This window comes from Bos indicus, chromosome 1 (genome assembly GCF_029378745.1).
Source record: "Bos indicus isolate NIAB-ARS_2022 breed Sahiwal x Tharparkar chromosome 1, NIAB-ARS_B.indTharparkar_mat_pri_1.0, whole genome shotgun sequence".
NCBI classification, from domain to species: Eukaryota; Metazoa; Chordata; class Mammalia; order Artiodactyla; family Bovidae; genus Bos; species Bos indicus.
This window is the reverse complement of record NC_091760.1, coordinates 128,765,018-128,782,323: the sequence shown is the minus strand read 5'-3', so window position 1 is coordinate 128,782,323 and position 17,306 is coordinate 128,765,018. Positions and strand designations below refer to the sequence as shown.

At 43.8% G+C, this 17,306-nt stretch overlaps 1 protein-coding gene across 2 annotated transcripts in view; it reads left to right on the top strand.

Moving 5' to 3' along the window:
- The window catches only part of CLSTN2 (calsyntenin 2), a 745,907-nt gene that overhangs the window by 712,055 nt on the left and 16,546 nt on the right, over window positions 1–17,306 (top strand). Inside the window, exons 11-13 of one of the 2 annotated variants that reach the window (XM_070794086.1) lie at window positions 7,684–7,832; window positions 12,194–12,417; window positions 16,856–17,026. In XM_070794086.1, the coding sequence (XP_070650187.1) occupies window positions 7,684–7,832; window positions 12,194–12,417; window positions 16,856–17,026 (544 nt within the window). The remainder of the gene's footprint in view (window positions 1–7,683; window positions 7,833–12,193; window positions 12,418–16,855; window positions 17,027–17,306) is intronic. The other variant, XM_070794095.1, reaches the window with a different exon arrangement.

Sequence of the window (17,306 nt, the reverse complement as noted above, 5' to 3'; positions counted from 1 at the left end):
GTCCGACTCTTTGCGACTCCATGAATCGCAGCACTCCAGGCCTCCCTGTCCATCACCAACTCCTGGAGTTCTCTCAGACTCAAGTCCTTCGATGCCATCCAACCATCTCATCCTCTGTCATCCCCTTCTCCTCCTGCCCCCAATCCTCTCAGCATCAGACTCATCTTTTCCAATGAGTCAACTCTTCGCATGAGGTAGCCAAAGTACTGGAGTTTCAGCTTTAGCACCATTCCTTCCAAAGAAATTCCAGAGCTGATCTCCTTCAGGATGGACTGGTTGGATCTCCTTGCAGTCCAAGGGACTCTCAAGAGTCTTCTCCAACACCACACTTCAAAAGCATCAATTCTTCAGCGCTCAGCTTTCTTCACAGTCCAACTCTCACACCCATACATGACCAAAGGAAAAACCATAGCCTTGACTAGATGGACCTTTGCTGGCAAAATAATGTCTCTGCTTTTCAATATGCTATCTAGGTTGGTCGTCATTTTTCTTCTAAGGAGTAATCATCTTTTAAAGTGGTATTTCTTTTTTTGGCAGCAAGCAGTTATTGAAGGGCTCCATCCATGCAAGGGAACATGGTCTGGACAGGTGTGGGGTTCAGAATGCTCACCCTGGGACCTGGGTCAGTGGGAGATGATGGGAGGATTACATGGACAATGTAAAGAATGGCTTTCCAATACACTGTTTAACATACATGAAAACACACACTCAGGTGCCCTGGGTACACAGCTAATCACCTGTCATCAAAGGAAACTCACAAGACCACATGAATTGCAAAGGCCAGCTTTCCACTGGTCAGTTTCTTGGCAGCTGGCCCAGGCAAGGCCCTCGTGGCACATTTCAGATGGGTATTCTCACAGGCAGAGCCTGGGGTTTGATCCTTGATCCCCTGTTTGTACTGTTCTCTCAGTGTTTGGTCAAGCCAGTGATGCAGAAATCTGTCCTCCAGTAGATCCTGAATCTGTCCCGTCTCTGATTCTGGATTTGCTCCCTGCCTCTGGGTGGATCTTTTCTGCTCTGGACCATCCCCTGGGGCTACAGTCAGGACTCCAAGCACTGCAGAACCAATCAACCAAAGGTGCTGCACTTAAAAACCACACATCCTCAGAAATATGAATTAAGAACCATAGCAATTCCTACCTAGTGATCATAGCCTGTGAAAGAGGAAGCGCTAAATTCAGTGGCACTCATAGCTGTGGGGGGTGGAGGAGGCTAATCTGACAGGATACCACCTGCTCAGAACCAGCCACTGCAAATGATCCTGTTCCATCCTCGGGATGCAGCAGGCAAGAACTAGATCACGTATGAAAAGTTAATGATAACACACACGACTTACGGTGCACCCACTGGGGGCTATTTTAGGTTCATTATCCCTACATCTCACAACAAATTAAGTATTATGACCCATTTCAGATATAAGGAGATTGGGGCTCAGGGACTCATCCAAAATAAGTCTAGGCTCTTTCCTCCACACAGCTCAGATTAGAAGACATTCTTGAAAATGATTAAAATTGCTTCCTACCTGCATTCCCTCTTTTATCCCTCATTTTGTTTTTGAATAATGACTAGTGTTTTCTCTGGGCTTCCCTGGTGGCTCAGGGATAAAGAATCTGCCTGCAATGCAGGAGACAGCAGGAGACTCAGGTCCAAGCCCTGGGTTGGGAAGATCCCCTGGAGAAGGGCATGACAACCCACTCCAGTATTCTTGCCTGGAAATTCCCATGGACACAGGAGCCTGGCAGGCTATGGTCCATGGGATCGCAAAGAGTGTCAGACATGACTGAAGCGACTGAGCACGCTGCACAGTTTTTCTCTACTGTCTCCCAGCCTCCTCCTTCCTCTCAGGCTAGTCCAAAAAAGCCAGAGCCTCCCACGAACTAAGGAAATACCTTGATCACTCACATGGACCCAGGCGGGTTCCTCTTCTCACTTGTTTTCCTCTGGAAAATGTGCATTTCTGGATATTTCACCAGCTTGTCTGGAGTGAGTAAATGGCCAAGAGGGGTGCTGTTATGTATCCATACAAGACACAGTGGAATCCTCAGATTCCTGAGGAAAATCTGCTTTTGATTTTCATAGCCTCATCCCTGCCAATTTGTCATCTCTAGTGTGGAAGTGTGGGAAAGAAGAAGAACTTTGGGACAAAACATTTCTAGATTCAAAGCCCAAGGGTGACCTTGGGCAAGGTACTTTAATCCTTTAAACCCCAATTCCCTCATGTGTAAAATGTTCTTAATATCATTGTGTAGCAATGTAAGAATTGAAAAATACATATATTTTATATATCCTTACATACATTTATATATCAGATATAGCAAAGATATCCATATAGATGAGGTATAGATACAAATCTCCCCTAGAAAACCTGATAAATAGGCTCTGAACAAATCAGTTCCCTTCTCCTGCTGGGTTGACCTTGCAGTTGGCATTGCTGCTGCCCCAGCTTCTTTTGAAAAGTAAGTCTGGGTGATATTTGCAACAGAATAGCCTCTATTGTGGTGAATCGTCCTCTGGCCCAGCACAGAAAAGCTGGCAGGTGCCCAACGGAAAGGGTAACATGCCCAGAGTGCCATGGCCAGTCTGTTCCCCAAGAACAGCCCAGGGCTTTAGGCAGGGACTTAACTGATGTCCCAGCCTGACCCTCTAGGACAGCTGACAGTTCTGCAAAGGCCATTTGTCTAATCACTCTTTGTTTCAAAAGAAGAATCCACTGGCTACAGACCAGCTTTCCAGGCTGAGTGAGTGCTGATTCCCAAGAAGCCATCCCCTGCCCCTGTGGCAATGCCAGTGCCATTCTGTCTCCTGTAGTGCCAGCCTGACCTTTAGTCATGCCACAAAAGACAACACAAGCATACAAACAAAACCTACTCTAGAGGAAGATTTAATTGATCTTGTAAGAAAATGAGTTGGTGGCTAGGCCAGCACCCACCTTATGCCCTGTGACAGTCTCTGGGATGCTCTGGAAGCCAGAATTGTGTATGCACTAGAGATCCAACACATTCCCTAACTCCTCTCTCAAGGAGGCTGCAGTGGGAATGCCTTCTGCTGATGCTGATGCCATGGGTTGCTGCCAGTCCATTCCTCTGGAAGCACTGCTTGATTTTCCTATGCAGCCCTCAAGCAAGGCTCAGAAATCAGCCTTTTCTGCAGGGGACATCATCTTGTCTCATGCTTATCATGTACTGGACCTTGTGGTGATGCTGAAAAAGTCAGCCGACCCTGCCCTGGAGGTGCTTGCAATCTTCTGGGAGAGGAGACAGACAGCAAAAGCACCAGAAGACTTCTATAGCAGGGATTGTAGAGATGAGGGCAGGGGAAAACATAGAGACTTAAGTGGTATATTTAGAAGAATGATCTTGAATCTGCTCAGATCAGAAGTGGATAATTTGTAAAATACTGATAACTACTGATGATTCACCGGTGTGTGGCATCTCCATAGCTGAGCACTCTAAGCTAGTGAGTCAGCCCCAGCAAGAGAGAAGCCAGCCGGGGGCCCACTGTAGCATCACCCAGAGGCTGTGCATATGCCCAGAGGCTCCCACATCCAACACTGGGAACAGTGCTTGGGACCACATGTCACAGCTCAGAGAGACTCTGCTCAGGGCTTTGAGGATGGGAGAAAACTGGATCATAGGGAACGATGAACAGTGAGGGCAATGGTACCAGCATAGGCAAAGCCTCAGTTACAGTATTAAGAGTTATGATAAAAGCTATTATAGAATGAGTACCTTTTTTTAAGTGCTAGATACTTTATATACATTATCTTACTTAAGCTCCAGACAGGTAGGTATTAATATCCCCATTATTTTCAATGAAGAAATGAAGTCCAGAAAGGGGAAGTGAACAGTCCCAAGCTGTATTCTGTAGCTCGTTCTGGACCTGGGGTACAAAGTCTACACAGCCCCTGACCTTTCAAAAGTACCACATAGCCTTGGATATGTGACTCATGCCTGGGAGGGAAGGGTTGAATTCTTCCCATGGATCAAACAATTGCAATAGCAAATGACTTCAAAACTCTATCACTTGGTGCTTAAAAGTTTATTTTTCTCCCACACTAAGTCAGGGAAATGAGGTAGGCTTTCTACCTAGAACACCAGAGTTGAGAAAGAAAACAGCTGGGGCATCCAGCAGGGCTCTTCACTACCTCAGCCCAGAGTGCCTGCATCACTTCCTCTCACATGCCATTGGGCAGACACAGTCACATGACCCACCAGCAGGTGGCTTGAGGCAGCTGAGAAGTACAGCCTCCAGGAAGGAAAGGAGAACACGGTTTGGGAAGCACTGATGATGATTTGCACCAAGGCTTGACTGAAAAGACAAGTGACTGGAAAAAAGTCCTTTTGGGGAGTAAAAAGAAATGATACTGAGTAAAATATGGGTTGGAAGACCATTCACTCATTCATCTAACAGGGACTTCTGGGCACTCAGGATGAAGTTCTGAGATTCAGGGATAAGAGTCACAGCTCCCGTCCTCAGTGAGCTCATGGTCACTGCACTATAATTATACTACCATTTCACGTGAGCTTCTCAAGTGGCTCAGTAGTAAAGAATCCTCCTGACAATGCAGGAGTCACAGGGTCAATCCTTGGATCAGGAAGCTCCCCTGGAGAAGGAAATGGCAATGCACTCCAGTAGTCTTACCTGGGAAATCCCACGGACAGAGAAGCCTGGTGGGCTACAGTCCATGGGGTCCCCAAAGAGTCAGACACAACTTAAACAACAACAAACCATTTCATAGGCACTATAGGAACCCAGTGGGGACATAAGTGGGGGAAGCCAGGGAGGCCTTAAAGAGAACGTAACAATGAAACACTAGCATGATACTTGAAAGAGACAGTGATTGAGCGTCTGTTGGCTGAGGCCACCATGTGCGTTGTGTGTGCTCACTTGTGTCTGACTGCAACCCCATGGTCTGTAGCCCACCAGGCTCCCCTGACCATGGAATTTTCCAGGCAAGAATACTGGAGTGGGTTGCCATGTGCAATGGCTCCACAGTGCTCATGAGACATCCACATCCTAGTGGGGTCCAGACAGAGAATGAGAAACTCTTGTGAAGACATCCAGGTCATATCAGGGAAAAGCTGAAATAGATGTTTCCCTTAAACCCTTCAGAATATACTGAATCTACTTCATGGAAAGAGCAATGCAAAATAAAACTACACTAAGATAGTATTTATCACCTATCAGATTGGCACAAATCCTAAAGTTTGACAGCATGCTCTTTTGTTGAGGTTTTGAGAAAAGAGCATTCTCATACACCGTGAGAGGGAGGGTATAGTGATATAATCCCTAGCAAAGGGAAATTTGGCAACATTGTTAAAATTTAAAGTGCATATACCCTTTGACCTAGCAATTTCACTCAGGGATTTATTCTCCAGATATATTTACACACTTAAAAAGTGTTATATATAAAAGATTATTCATTATGGCATTATTAGTAGGAGATTGGAAACAACCCAAATGTTCATATTAGAAGACTGCTTAGATAATTTATTTAATATTAAATAATATTATACAACTTGAAAAAAAAAGACAAGACCTCCAAGACACAAGCTAAGTGAAAAAGCAAAGTACAGTATAGCATGTAACAAGCTATCTTTGGTGGAAGAAAGAAAAAAAATGGGAATCTATATTCACTGATTACACATTTGTTAAATGCTTAAATATAACTGTCAGGACAGGCTATGTTATGCTGCAGTAACAAATGACTTTAAAATTTCAATATATAGAAATTTTTTAAATTGTACACACTTCATGCCCACTAAAAATTAGCTGCAGTCTTATCCATACCCCCCTCACTGTGAGACCCAGGCTGTTAGACCATTGGGGAACCTTGCAGTTTTCGTGGCAGAGGGAAAGGGACATGGGACCATGAATTAACTGGCTGTTAAATCTTCTACCGAGGTTGTGAACCAAATAATACATTGGCCCACTCTCTGTTAGCCAAGCAAGTCACATGACCACTATTGAGTGCAACAGGACAAAAATGTATATCCTGTAGAGGGGTACCATAAGTTATGTGATTAAACCTGTTGACAGGCTTGTATAAGCCTTTCACTGCTGCTGCTGCTGCTAAGTCACTTTAGTCGTGTCTGACTCTGTGTGACCCCATAGACGGCAGCCCACCAGGCTCCTCGGCCCTGGGATTCTCCAGGCAAGCACACTGGAGTGGGTTGCCATTTCCTTCTCTTAGGAGGAGAAATAACTGATTATGAATAATAATGCAATTTGTACTAAGAAATTAATGGAACAGTGATCACCTGTGGGATGGGGTTGGGGAAATTAGTTTCACAGGAAATAGAAATAAGATGGACAATTTCACTTAGCGCACACACACACATACACACACACACACACACACACACACACACACACTGTTGTTGTTGTCTAGTTGCTCAGTCATGTCTGACTCTTTGCGATCCCAAGGACTGTAGTCTTCCAGTCTTCTCTGTCCATGGGATTTTCCAGAAAGAATACTGGAGTAGGTTGCCATTTCCTTCTCCAAGGGATCTTCCTAACCCAGGATCAAACCCATGTCTCCAGCATTGACAGGCAAGTTCTTCAACACTGAACTACCAGGGAAGCCATATATATATATATATATATATATATATACACACACACACACACATACACACACGCACATATTCATATATATATACATATATATTCATATATATTTGAACCATGTGGATATGTTATCTATTCAAAAATATAAATAATTGTTGGCAAGTAGCTACATTAAAATATATCCATGTCTCTCTCTCCTATGACACGAGTACTGGATACAAAATCTGAATCCACAGATAAGTCCCTGGCATATTACTGATAGCAGTTCCTAATAGTTATTACTCAGAAGTGTGTCAAGGTCAGTAACTCAGATTAGTACAAAAGCAGTTCTCCACGCTTCATTCAGAAATAAAGTAACTGCGGAAGATGGAATAATGCCATGGAAGAGACAGAAGTTTGGATTGAATTTATCTGGTTTGAGAACCCAAGTGACTCAGTGGGTAGCATCATAGCCCCTTGACCTTCACTGAATATGAGATACTAGGGACCCCAAATGGGATGGATAGGCAGGTGACAGGTATGTAAATATCAAGTGATTAAAAGTCCTGGGAAACCAAAGTTTAGCACCAAGAAGGCAAGATCAAGAATCAGATCTAAGACAGAGAGAAGGCCATTAACTTAAAAATGAACTTTATGATTGGAAGCTGAAAAGATGGGACATGGGGTGAGGAAGTGGAGTGCAGGGTGAATGGAGGAGCAGTTCAAGGTCAAAGTCAAGACAGCAAAAGGAGCTGAAGCCCCTGGTTTCCAGGCTGTCAGCTGAAGGGGTGGGCAGTCCAGGAGCTGAAAGTTTCTGAGAAGGACCTCATAGTAGCCTCGAGCATGAGCCCACTAAAGGCTGGACCACAGGAGCATGATGACTAAAAAGGATTTATCCTGTGGCTCAGGGTAGTATTACCAGGAGTTTATAATCTCAGGCAATCTTACAGAGGACAGTCCCAAAGTCCACCAGGGGAGAGTAGAGATTGAGGGATTAAAAGTCACTGTGCACACAGCTGCTGCACTCCCACAAGCTCTGGAGATGCCTCAGTGGCCTTTGTATGGAGATGGAGGGTCTCCGTGGAACTGTGAACATGCCTGACTATTCTCTCCTGTGATACCCCTGTCTTCCAGTATCATTTCAACCCCTCGCAGTCCGTCCTGGTAATGGAAGGTGATGACATCGGGAATATCAACCGTGCCCTCCAGAAGGTCTCCTACATCAACTCCAGGCAGTTCCCAACTGCGGGTGTGCGGCGCCTGAAAGTCTCTTCCAAAGTCCAGTGAGTAGATGCTAGGCAGCCTGGGGCCCAGCCAAGGCATCAAGGATAGTCCCTGGGATATTCTCTTGCAAAATAGGATTCACCTCTCTTCAGCTGCTGGCAGCTTCTCTGCTGTCCCTTTGAGGCCACCCCAGTGGATTTGTGTTCTCCTTTTTTTTTTTTTAAGTGAAATATAATTGATGTAAAATATTATGTTACTTTCAGGTGTACTGCATAGTGATCTGACATTTGCATACATTATGAAACGATAACCATGATAAATCTGGTAACCATATGTCACTATACAAAGTTATTACAGTGCTATTGAGCATATTCCTTATGCTGTATGTCACATCCCTGCGGATATTTTATCACTGGAGGTGCGTACCTCTTAACTTCCTTCACCTATTTCACCCCAACCCCAACCCCAACCCCCACCCTCCTGGCCACCACCTCTTTGTTCTCTGTATCTATGAGTCTGGTTTGGTTTGGTTTTTTAGATTCCACATGTAAGTGAAATCCTACCGTCTTTCTCTGTCTGACTTATGTCACTTAACATAACATCCTCTATTCATATTGTTGCAAACTGTAAGATTTTATTCTTTCTTATGACTTAGTAATATTCCATTGTGTATATATATATATAATTTATTAGTGCTATAGTATTAATATATCTATTAGATATATACTATATATATACGATAAATATGTCTAATTATATTTTAAATACATATACTATATATATACACAAATATGTATTTACCATAAATATATAAATCCACATCTTCTTTATCCATCTGTCCTTGGAGTGTTAGACTGCTTCCATGTTGTAGTTAATGTGTGTAAATAATGCTGCAGCGAGCATTAGTGTGCATATATCTTACCAAATTGGCACTGTTCAGGAAAATACTCAGAAATGAAATTGCTGGATTATACAGCAAGTCTGTTTAGTTTTTATGAGGACCCTCCATACTGTTTACCATAGCGGCAGCACCAATTTGCATTTCCACCAGTAGTGCATAGAGGCTTCCTTTTCTCTGCATCCTCACCAACACTTATTATTTACTTTATTTTTGATATTAGCCATTCTGATGGGGTGAGGTGGTACCTAGTGGTTTTGATTCACATTTCCCTGCTGACTACTGATATTGAACATCTCTTCATGTGTCTGTCGGCCATCTGTAAATCTTTGCAAAAATGTCTGCTCGGGTCCTCTGCCCATCTTTCAGTTGGGTTATCTGTTTTTTGCTGTAGAGTTGTATGAGTTTCTTGCCTATTTTGGGTCTTAACCCCTTACTATATAGTGTATGTGCTCAGTCGTGTCTGACTCTTTGTGACCCCATGGACTACAACCCACCAGGCTCCTGTGTCCATGGAATTTTCCAGGCAAGAATACTGGAGTGGGTTGCCATCTTCTATTCCAGAGGATCTTCCCAACCCAGGGATCAAACCCACATCTCCTGTGTCTCCTGCATCGGGAGGCAGATTCTTTACCACTCTACCACCTGGGAAGTCCTCTTTACTATATACATCATTTGCAAATATCTTCTCCCATTCGTTAGGCTGCCTTTTTATATTGTTGAGAGTTTCCTTCGCTGTGCAAAAGCTTTTAGTTGGATATAGTCCCATGTGTTTATTTTTGCTTTTGTTTCCATTGCCTGACGAGACAGATCCAAAATAATATTGCTGAGACCAATGTCAAACAGCATACTTTCTGTGTTTGCTTCTAGGAGTTTTATGGTTTCGGGTCTTACTCATTCTGAGTTTAGTTTTGTGTATGATGTGAGAAAGTAGTCCAGTTTGTTTCTTTTGCGTGTAGCTGTCCAGTTTTTCCAACATCTATTGAAGCTGTCTTTTCCTCATTTTGTATTTTTGCCTCCTTTGTCATTTATTAATTGACCATCTCTGCATGAGCTCAGTTCTGAGCTCTCTGTTCTGTTACATTGATCTACATGTCTTTCTTTGTGCCAGTACCATACCTAAGTTTGGATCACTCTAGATTGGCAGCATGGTCTGAAGTCAGGGAGTGACTTCAGTGACCTTCAGCTTTGTTCTCTTTGTCAAGACTGTTTTGGCTTTTTGAGATCTTTTAAGGTTTTATATAAATTTTAGAATTTTTTGTTCTAGTTTGGTTAAAAAAAAAATACCCTTGGCATTGTGATAGAGATTGCATTGACTCTGTAGATTGACTTGGATGGTCAATTTAATAGTATTAATTCTTCCAATCCATGAACATTCCATACATAACTTTCCATTTGTTTGTAACATCTTTAATTTCTTTCATCAGTGTTTTGTAGTTTCTGAGTACAGACATTCTACCTTCTTAATTAGATTTATCCCTAGGTATTTTATTCTTTCTGATGCAAATGTAAATGGTTTTCTTTTCCTTTTTCTGATAGATCGTTGTTAGTATATAGAAATGCAATAGATTTCTGCATATTAATTTTGTATCCTGCAACTTACTGAATTCATTTATTAGTTCTCATAGATTTTGGTAGCATCTTTAGGATTTTTCTATGTATAGTATCATGCTTCACAAGTGTTTATTAATTGAATTAAATTAAACAACCTAGCCTTGATAGAGTTGCTAAATACAATAAGTATGCAAGAGAAAGAGAAGGCATAGTTCTTGTCCCCAGGGATCAGAGTTAAATTAAGGAGATGAGACTATCACTGTGACATTTAGATAACACCTTTACTGGTCTATCAAATTGTTTCTCAGCTAAACATCTGCCTGGGAGGGCCGCTAGGAAAGGGATCCCAGAAAAACTCCTGAGAAGCATAAAGGGAGTCACCTGGCACCTGGAGCCATTAAGAGGACCCAGAAAGATAGCAAGAAGGGTGGGAAAGATGGGTCTGCTGCCTACCATGTTGCTGGGGCCTGGGACAGATGCCAAAACAGAGCTCACAGATGGCAAATACATCCAACAGTTCTAGTGATGGAGAAAGTGCTCCCACCTCCACACTAAAGGCCACCCCTGGAGGCTACGATAGGGAACAGGTAGCTGACCTCCAGGTCAGCCCTACACTGTAGTGAAGAAGAGACCACACTGCTGGTCTCCAGCTCTAGGACCAGGCTTCCATAAACTGGCAAGGGGAGTGGCTGCTGGTGCCACGAAGGCCAAAAAAATAAAAAGTGGGAGCAAGAGCCCACCACCATGGCCACACCCAGCCCGCCCTGGAGAAAAAGATGGAGTGGCTTAGCCTATCCTGTCCCCAGGAACCTTGCCAAAGGATGTAAGCTGATGGCTCCCACCAGCTGGAGTCCACCATCACTCCCAGAGCATCCATCTAGACCCTAGGGTTCTCCATGTAGCCTGGGTCTTGGTCGCAAGGAGCAGCAAAGTATGCCAGTGACACACATCCCTGAGGTCTGACGAGAGTGTTAGTCTGTCAGCATTTACTGAGCTCCAACCACGATGCAGGCTCTTGGGTGGCTTCCTATCTACATGTCACCTGCACTCAAGCCTTACTACTATAAGGTAATTATTGTCCCATTGTATAGATAAAGAGACTGAGGTTCACAGGAGTCGTGCTCCCTGCCCAGATCCTCCGAGCCCAGGAGTGGCAGAGTCGGGTGTGGACCCTTGCCTGTCTCACTTCCTAGGCTTTGTTCTTGTTGTCACACCACCCTGGCCCCCAGACATTTTTGTGACAGTGTATCAGGGCAAAGGAGTGTGGTTACAATAGCAGTCTACTGGTACATCTGGAACAGGCACACACGTGTGTGATATCCTCATAGAGAGAGAACACATACATGCTCCAGCAGATAGGGGAGACTAGCCCTGGGGTCTCACCTAGTAAGATGGCTGTAACTAACCAGCGAGACAACTTTTTACTAAATCCTTATGCACAGAGCGAGCAGTTGCTGTCTAATTAATGTTGCTGTTGATTACTTTGTTAAAGGATAATTAAAGGTGGTTTAAGGTTTAATTAACCTTAGTGGTTACTTGTTGCCAGGTATAGAAAATTCCCATTTCTCCTAGAAGTCAATCTTTTTTTATGTCCCTAGATTGCTAGTAGTTTTGACTATATGTGTTCATGTTCAGTCATGTCTGACTCTTTGTGACCCTGTGGACTGTAGCCCACCAGACTCCACTGTCCATGGGATTTCCCAGGCAAGAATACTGGAGTGGGTTGCCATTTCCTACTGCAGGAGATCTTTCTGACCCAGGGATTGAACCCTGTCTCCTGTATCTCTTGCACCGCAGGCGGATTCTTTACCACTTGAGCCAATAATGTAACTTTAAATTTGAATGTCTGCTGACATCATCAGAGGCTCTCAAGCAGTCCGGATGTCTCATTGAGGACTAGAGGTGGCTGCAGGTATCTTGTCCATATTGGATGATGGATGGTTTCAACAATGACTGCTGTTTCCCCAGGTGCTTTGGAGAAGATGTGTGTATCAGCATCCCCGACATAGATGCCTACGTGATGGTGCTGCAGGCGGTCGAGCCCCAGATCACCCTCCATGGCACAGACCGCTTCTGGAGACCCGCCGCCCAGTTTGAAAGTGCCAGAGGGGTGATCCTCTTCCCTGACATCAAGATTGTGAGCACCTTCACCAAAGCTGAGGCTCCCAGTGACTTGAAGACCACAGGTACAGGTGCATACACTGGGTCGAGGGATGGTAGACCTTAAATTCTCACATAAAGTATGTTTCTTGTTAAATCACACTTCAGGACAACAGTGTTGTTCACCATAGTGGGGCAATTTATAACAGAACAAAAAGTCCTGGAGATAATGCAGATACATAACAGAGGGGAGTGAATGCCTTAGCAAATTGTGGTACCCCCACCTAAGAGGTGATGCCATGGCATCACTGGGTCAATGGACATGAGTTTGAACAAACTCAGGGAGATGGTGAAACACAAACACGGATTGGTGTACTACAGTCCATGGGGTCGCAAAGAGTCGATACACCTTAGCCACTGAACTGCAACAACATATAAGAGGTATGATGCCGGAGGGGAGGCACTTATGCCAAACTGTAAGTTTAAAAAAAAAAAAAGCAAGAAGTGAATTAGAGAGTATCTACACACATACTGATCACAACTATGTCAAGAAAAAAAAAATACACAGAAAAATGCCCAGAAGGAAACACACTTAGTGCTAACAGTCTCTGAAAAGCAGAATGAAAGCTCATTTGTTTCTACTGTTCACTTTTCTACAACTGCAAAATGTTCTGTAGTAGGCATGTATCATTCTGGTGATCAGAAGAAAAGCTAAAGAAGCTTTAGCTGCATCTTAATATATACATTGGCAACCCACTCCAATGTTCTTGCCTGGAGAATCCCAGGGACAGGGGGGCCTGGTGGGCTGCCATCTCTGGGGTCGCACAGAGTTGGACACGACTGAAGTGACTTAGCAGCAGCAAACATGTCCTTCAGTAATATCACACTCAACTCTCAGGGAACTTTGCAATTGTTCTTTCCAGTGGTTTTATGGTTGGGAGGGCTGTTCAGTAAACATAATTTGAATTACCTGCTAGGAAGAAACACTACATTGATCTGAAATCTATAGTGTATTCAGCTGGTAGGGGAAGAAAGATGGAAAGATAAAGAAAGAAGGCAGGAGACCTCTGGGGCCAGAGCTATGGGAAGAATATGTTTGAGAACCATCTTTGCCTCCTCCTCCAAATGAATATTTTTGACTCTCCATTTCTGCCTCCAAAAGCAGCTGCTAATGATGTGCTAGTGCCAGTGGGGCTGAGACCCTGAAGGACTGCTTCTATAATAATCCTAATTACCCACTGCCTTAATCCACGCTGGTCCCTAGGAATGGGATGCCTGGCAAGGCTGTCCTTCTACGCTCACAAAAATAGATGGTATTGGGCCAACTGTCCAGGCAGAACCATTTTCCAGTTACACTCCAAGGTGAATTGGGTCATGTGATCTTCCCTCTGGTCCTCATTTGTGGCTGAAATCAGACAGAAAAAGAGAGACTCTGATTGCACGGGCTGCAGGCCATAGCTAAGAGTATCTGAATTCTCAAGGCCTGACATCAGCATACAGGTAGTCCAGCGACAAGCAATTATATGGGTCCATGTGTCACCTTCTGTTTATGAGAAGTGCATGCAAACCATGTAGCCAAGTGCCTGAGAGCTATTATTAGTACTTTTAAAATTTTACTGTTATGGTTGTAAGAATAATCATTATTGTGGGTGCAGTAAACAAGCAGGCTAATGGCACTTCCACCAGTGACCCTCTCCACCATCCTTCTTCTGCCCCCATGGATTCACTTACTGTGCTGTTTCAGTACCACCGACACACACACCCCTCTCTACCCCAACACCTCTGTGTTAGTTTACACATCTGCTCATGGTCTGTCCTCAGCCTGGAAGGTCCTTCTCTGTCCTATTCCCTATTATTACTGAAAAAAACAGTCTACCTTCAGTGCCTCCTCCAGAGGGCAGCCCCCAACCACTGGGTCAGCCCCCAGCCTGACCCCAGACTATACACCCCCAACCACTCTGTATGCCCCCCCAACCACTAAGGCTCCCTCTCACACACATTGGCAGGCCCATGGTTGGTGATTATCTATTTACTAATAACCAGACAAGGAGCTCCTCCAGGACCAACCATGGCTGATTTTCCAATAAGTTCCTCAGCCCAGAACAGTCCCTTTAGGGCAGTGGGAAGCAGGGAAACTGCCAATGGAACATTTAGCCCATTATGCAAGCACGAGAGAAAAATAAGATTGTGGGGTCAACACACCTCTGCCTAGAGGGAGCAATCAGTCAACCACGTAGGGTCCTAGGAGCAAAGATGACCCAACCTGACCTCAGAAGAGAAGAATATGGCTCCAGAGAAACCCCAGAAACCATATGCCATTTGAAAGAGAGATATACATGCACCATTATTAATAATAGACCTTGTTAAGTGTTTATTAATGTGATTTTAGATTTTGCCAACAATACACAAAGCCATTGACATTGGCAAGCCTTTTAAAATTAAGCATATGGAATTATTTATTAATAACACATATCCAGTGAGAATAAAAAATATTTTGGGTATTCCTTAAAAATTAAACAAAATAAAATAATTATTTCAAAATAGCTCTCTCATCTTTTATGAATCCTTTTAAAATTTCTGTTTTCATAAATGTTTTATCATGCACAAAATAAAACAGTCTGCTTAATGAGTAAATATACTTATTTAAATGATCTCAGCTCACAAAATTTTTAATAAAGGCCTGCAACATCAAAAACATTTGAAGAGCAACAGCCCAGAGGCTGAGACTTTCGCAAAGTATGAAATCAGAAAGTCATGGTTGGGGATTTCCCTGGTAGGGCTTCCCAGGTGGTAAAGAACTAGCCAATGCAGGAGACATAAAAGACATGGGTTCCCTGGGTCAGGAAGATCCCCTGGAGAAGGACATGGCAACCCACTCCAGTATTCTTGCCTGGAGAATCTCACAGACGGAGGAGCCTGGAGGGCTATGGTCCATAGGGTCACAAAGAGTCAGAAATGACTGAAGCGACTTAGCACGCATGCACTAGTGGTCCAGTGGTTAAGATTTGCCTTCCAATGCAGGGGGTGCAGGTTTGTTCTCTGGTCAGGAAGCTAAAATCCCGCATACCTCTAAGCCAAAAAAAAAAAAAAAAAACACACATAAAACAGAAGCAATATTGTAACAACTTCAATAAAGACTTTAAAAATGATCCACATCAAAAAAATCTTTAAAAACTAAGAAGGTCATGGTTGCCATCCCAGCTCCTCCCCAGCTGTCTGTGTAACCCCAGGCAATCTAGCCCAGTTCATGGACTGTCCATTCCCCACTCAGGGAAATGGGGATAATAATGGTACCTCCTCTAGTGCCTGTCAGGATTTCCTCTGCACTGTGCCTAGCATAAAGCAAAGACTCCACAAACACCAATCACTTTTATTTTAAAGCAGGAGTTTAATTTAGGACTACCAACCTGTCTAGCATTCAAGTACTCAGACATCCTCTGGGAAACTTGGGTGTCATAATATCAGTCAAGGACAGCTAAGCTGACCAGTAGCTTGCCAACTAACCAATTTACTTACTTAATTATATCAACAGTGCACCTCCACTTGAGCAATGTGTCATAATACAGCTGTCTGTCAGCCTCTGGGTCAGATACTGAGGAGTTAGTCATGCAAAGTGCTTCGGAGAAAATCAGAGTCTATTGGGAATAACAGAGACATACGCCATAACCACGTAGGGAAAGCTGTGAGAGCCTCATGGAGGGGCACTCACCTCTGGTCCCAAAGGAGACCAGTTCTTCTTGAGCATCTACTCTGTGCCAGACACCGTTTTCATTTTTTTCTTTCCTTTTTTCTTTTTCAAATTATAAAAGTATGATAATACATTTACAGGAGACTTGGAAAATACAGAACACAGTTACATATAGTTCCACTATTTGTTGTTCACTCACTCAGCTGTGTCCAACTCTTTGTGACTGCAGCTCCACTATATATTACAATTACTTTTTAAGTAGATAAGATTTTTAGTTGGAGTTTCAAAATAAACTCTCAAAAATTAATAGAATGAATAGAAAAGTAGAGGTGATGTAGTAGACCTGAAAAGCACTATGAACCAACTCAACATACTTAAGATTTATACAACTTTCACACAACAGCAGGATACAAATTCTATTCAAGTTCCCATAGACTATAAACTCAGAGACACAGAACATATTAAACAAGGTGCAAATTTTCATAGTTTAAAGGTACTGAAATCATACAGAGCCAGACACTGTTTTCCATCCTCTCAATGCCCTCGCCCTCTTTGTGGATGAGGAAATCAACAGGTAAACTAGACAGGTTCTCAGGAGCAGTGCTAGTACTCAGATTCACATCTTCTGACTGCAGTATTCACGCTCTTCACACAAATTCATGCTGCCCAGCCTCAAGGGCCGCCTGGACATCCATCCGAGCAGAGATGGTGACCTGGGGGGACTTACAGCCTCTGCTCCTGACCCAGCCTGAACCTGGGGTACAGACATGGAGGAGGGGGTGTGTGGGAGCCAATATCTGTGCTGTCCTCATGCCCATGTTTCTCATTGTCTCTTCCCACAGCCCCCAAATCAGCAGTTTTAGAAGAAATGCTTCACAACTTAGATTTCTGTGACATTTTAGTGCTGGGAGGGGACTTGGACCCCAGACAGGAGTGCTTGGAGCTCAACCACAGTGAGCTCCACCAGCGACACCTGGACGCCACCAACTCCACAGCAGGTTACTCCATCTACGGTAAGGTGGTGCTCAATCCTGGACCCAGTGGTCCCCTCTCACCTCCAGGGAGTTGACTGCAATGGGAGCTCCATCACCTATGGAGGAGGTCAGGAGGGAACACTTGAGCTCAAAGCGTGGACTTCTAGCCCCTCTATGGACAAGCTTCTCCAGCCTCCTCTGGTCCTGGCTTCCATTCCATTCCTGAGGAAGTCTTCTGTAGAAACTAGGCGAAAGCCTGCTCTTATCATATTTGATCTCAGCAAGTATTACAGCAGCATTTGGCAGATTGAGGTCAAAC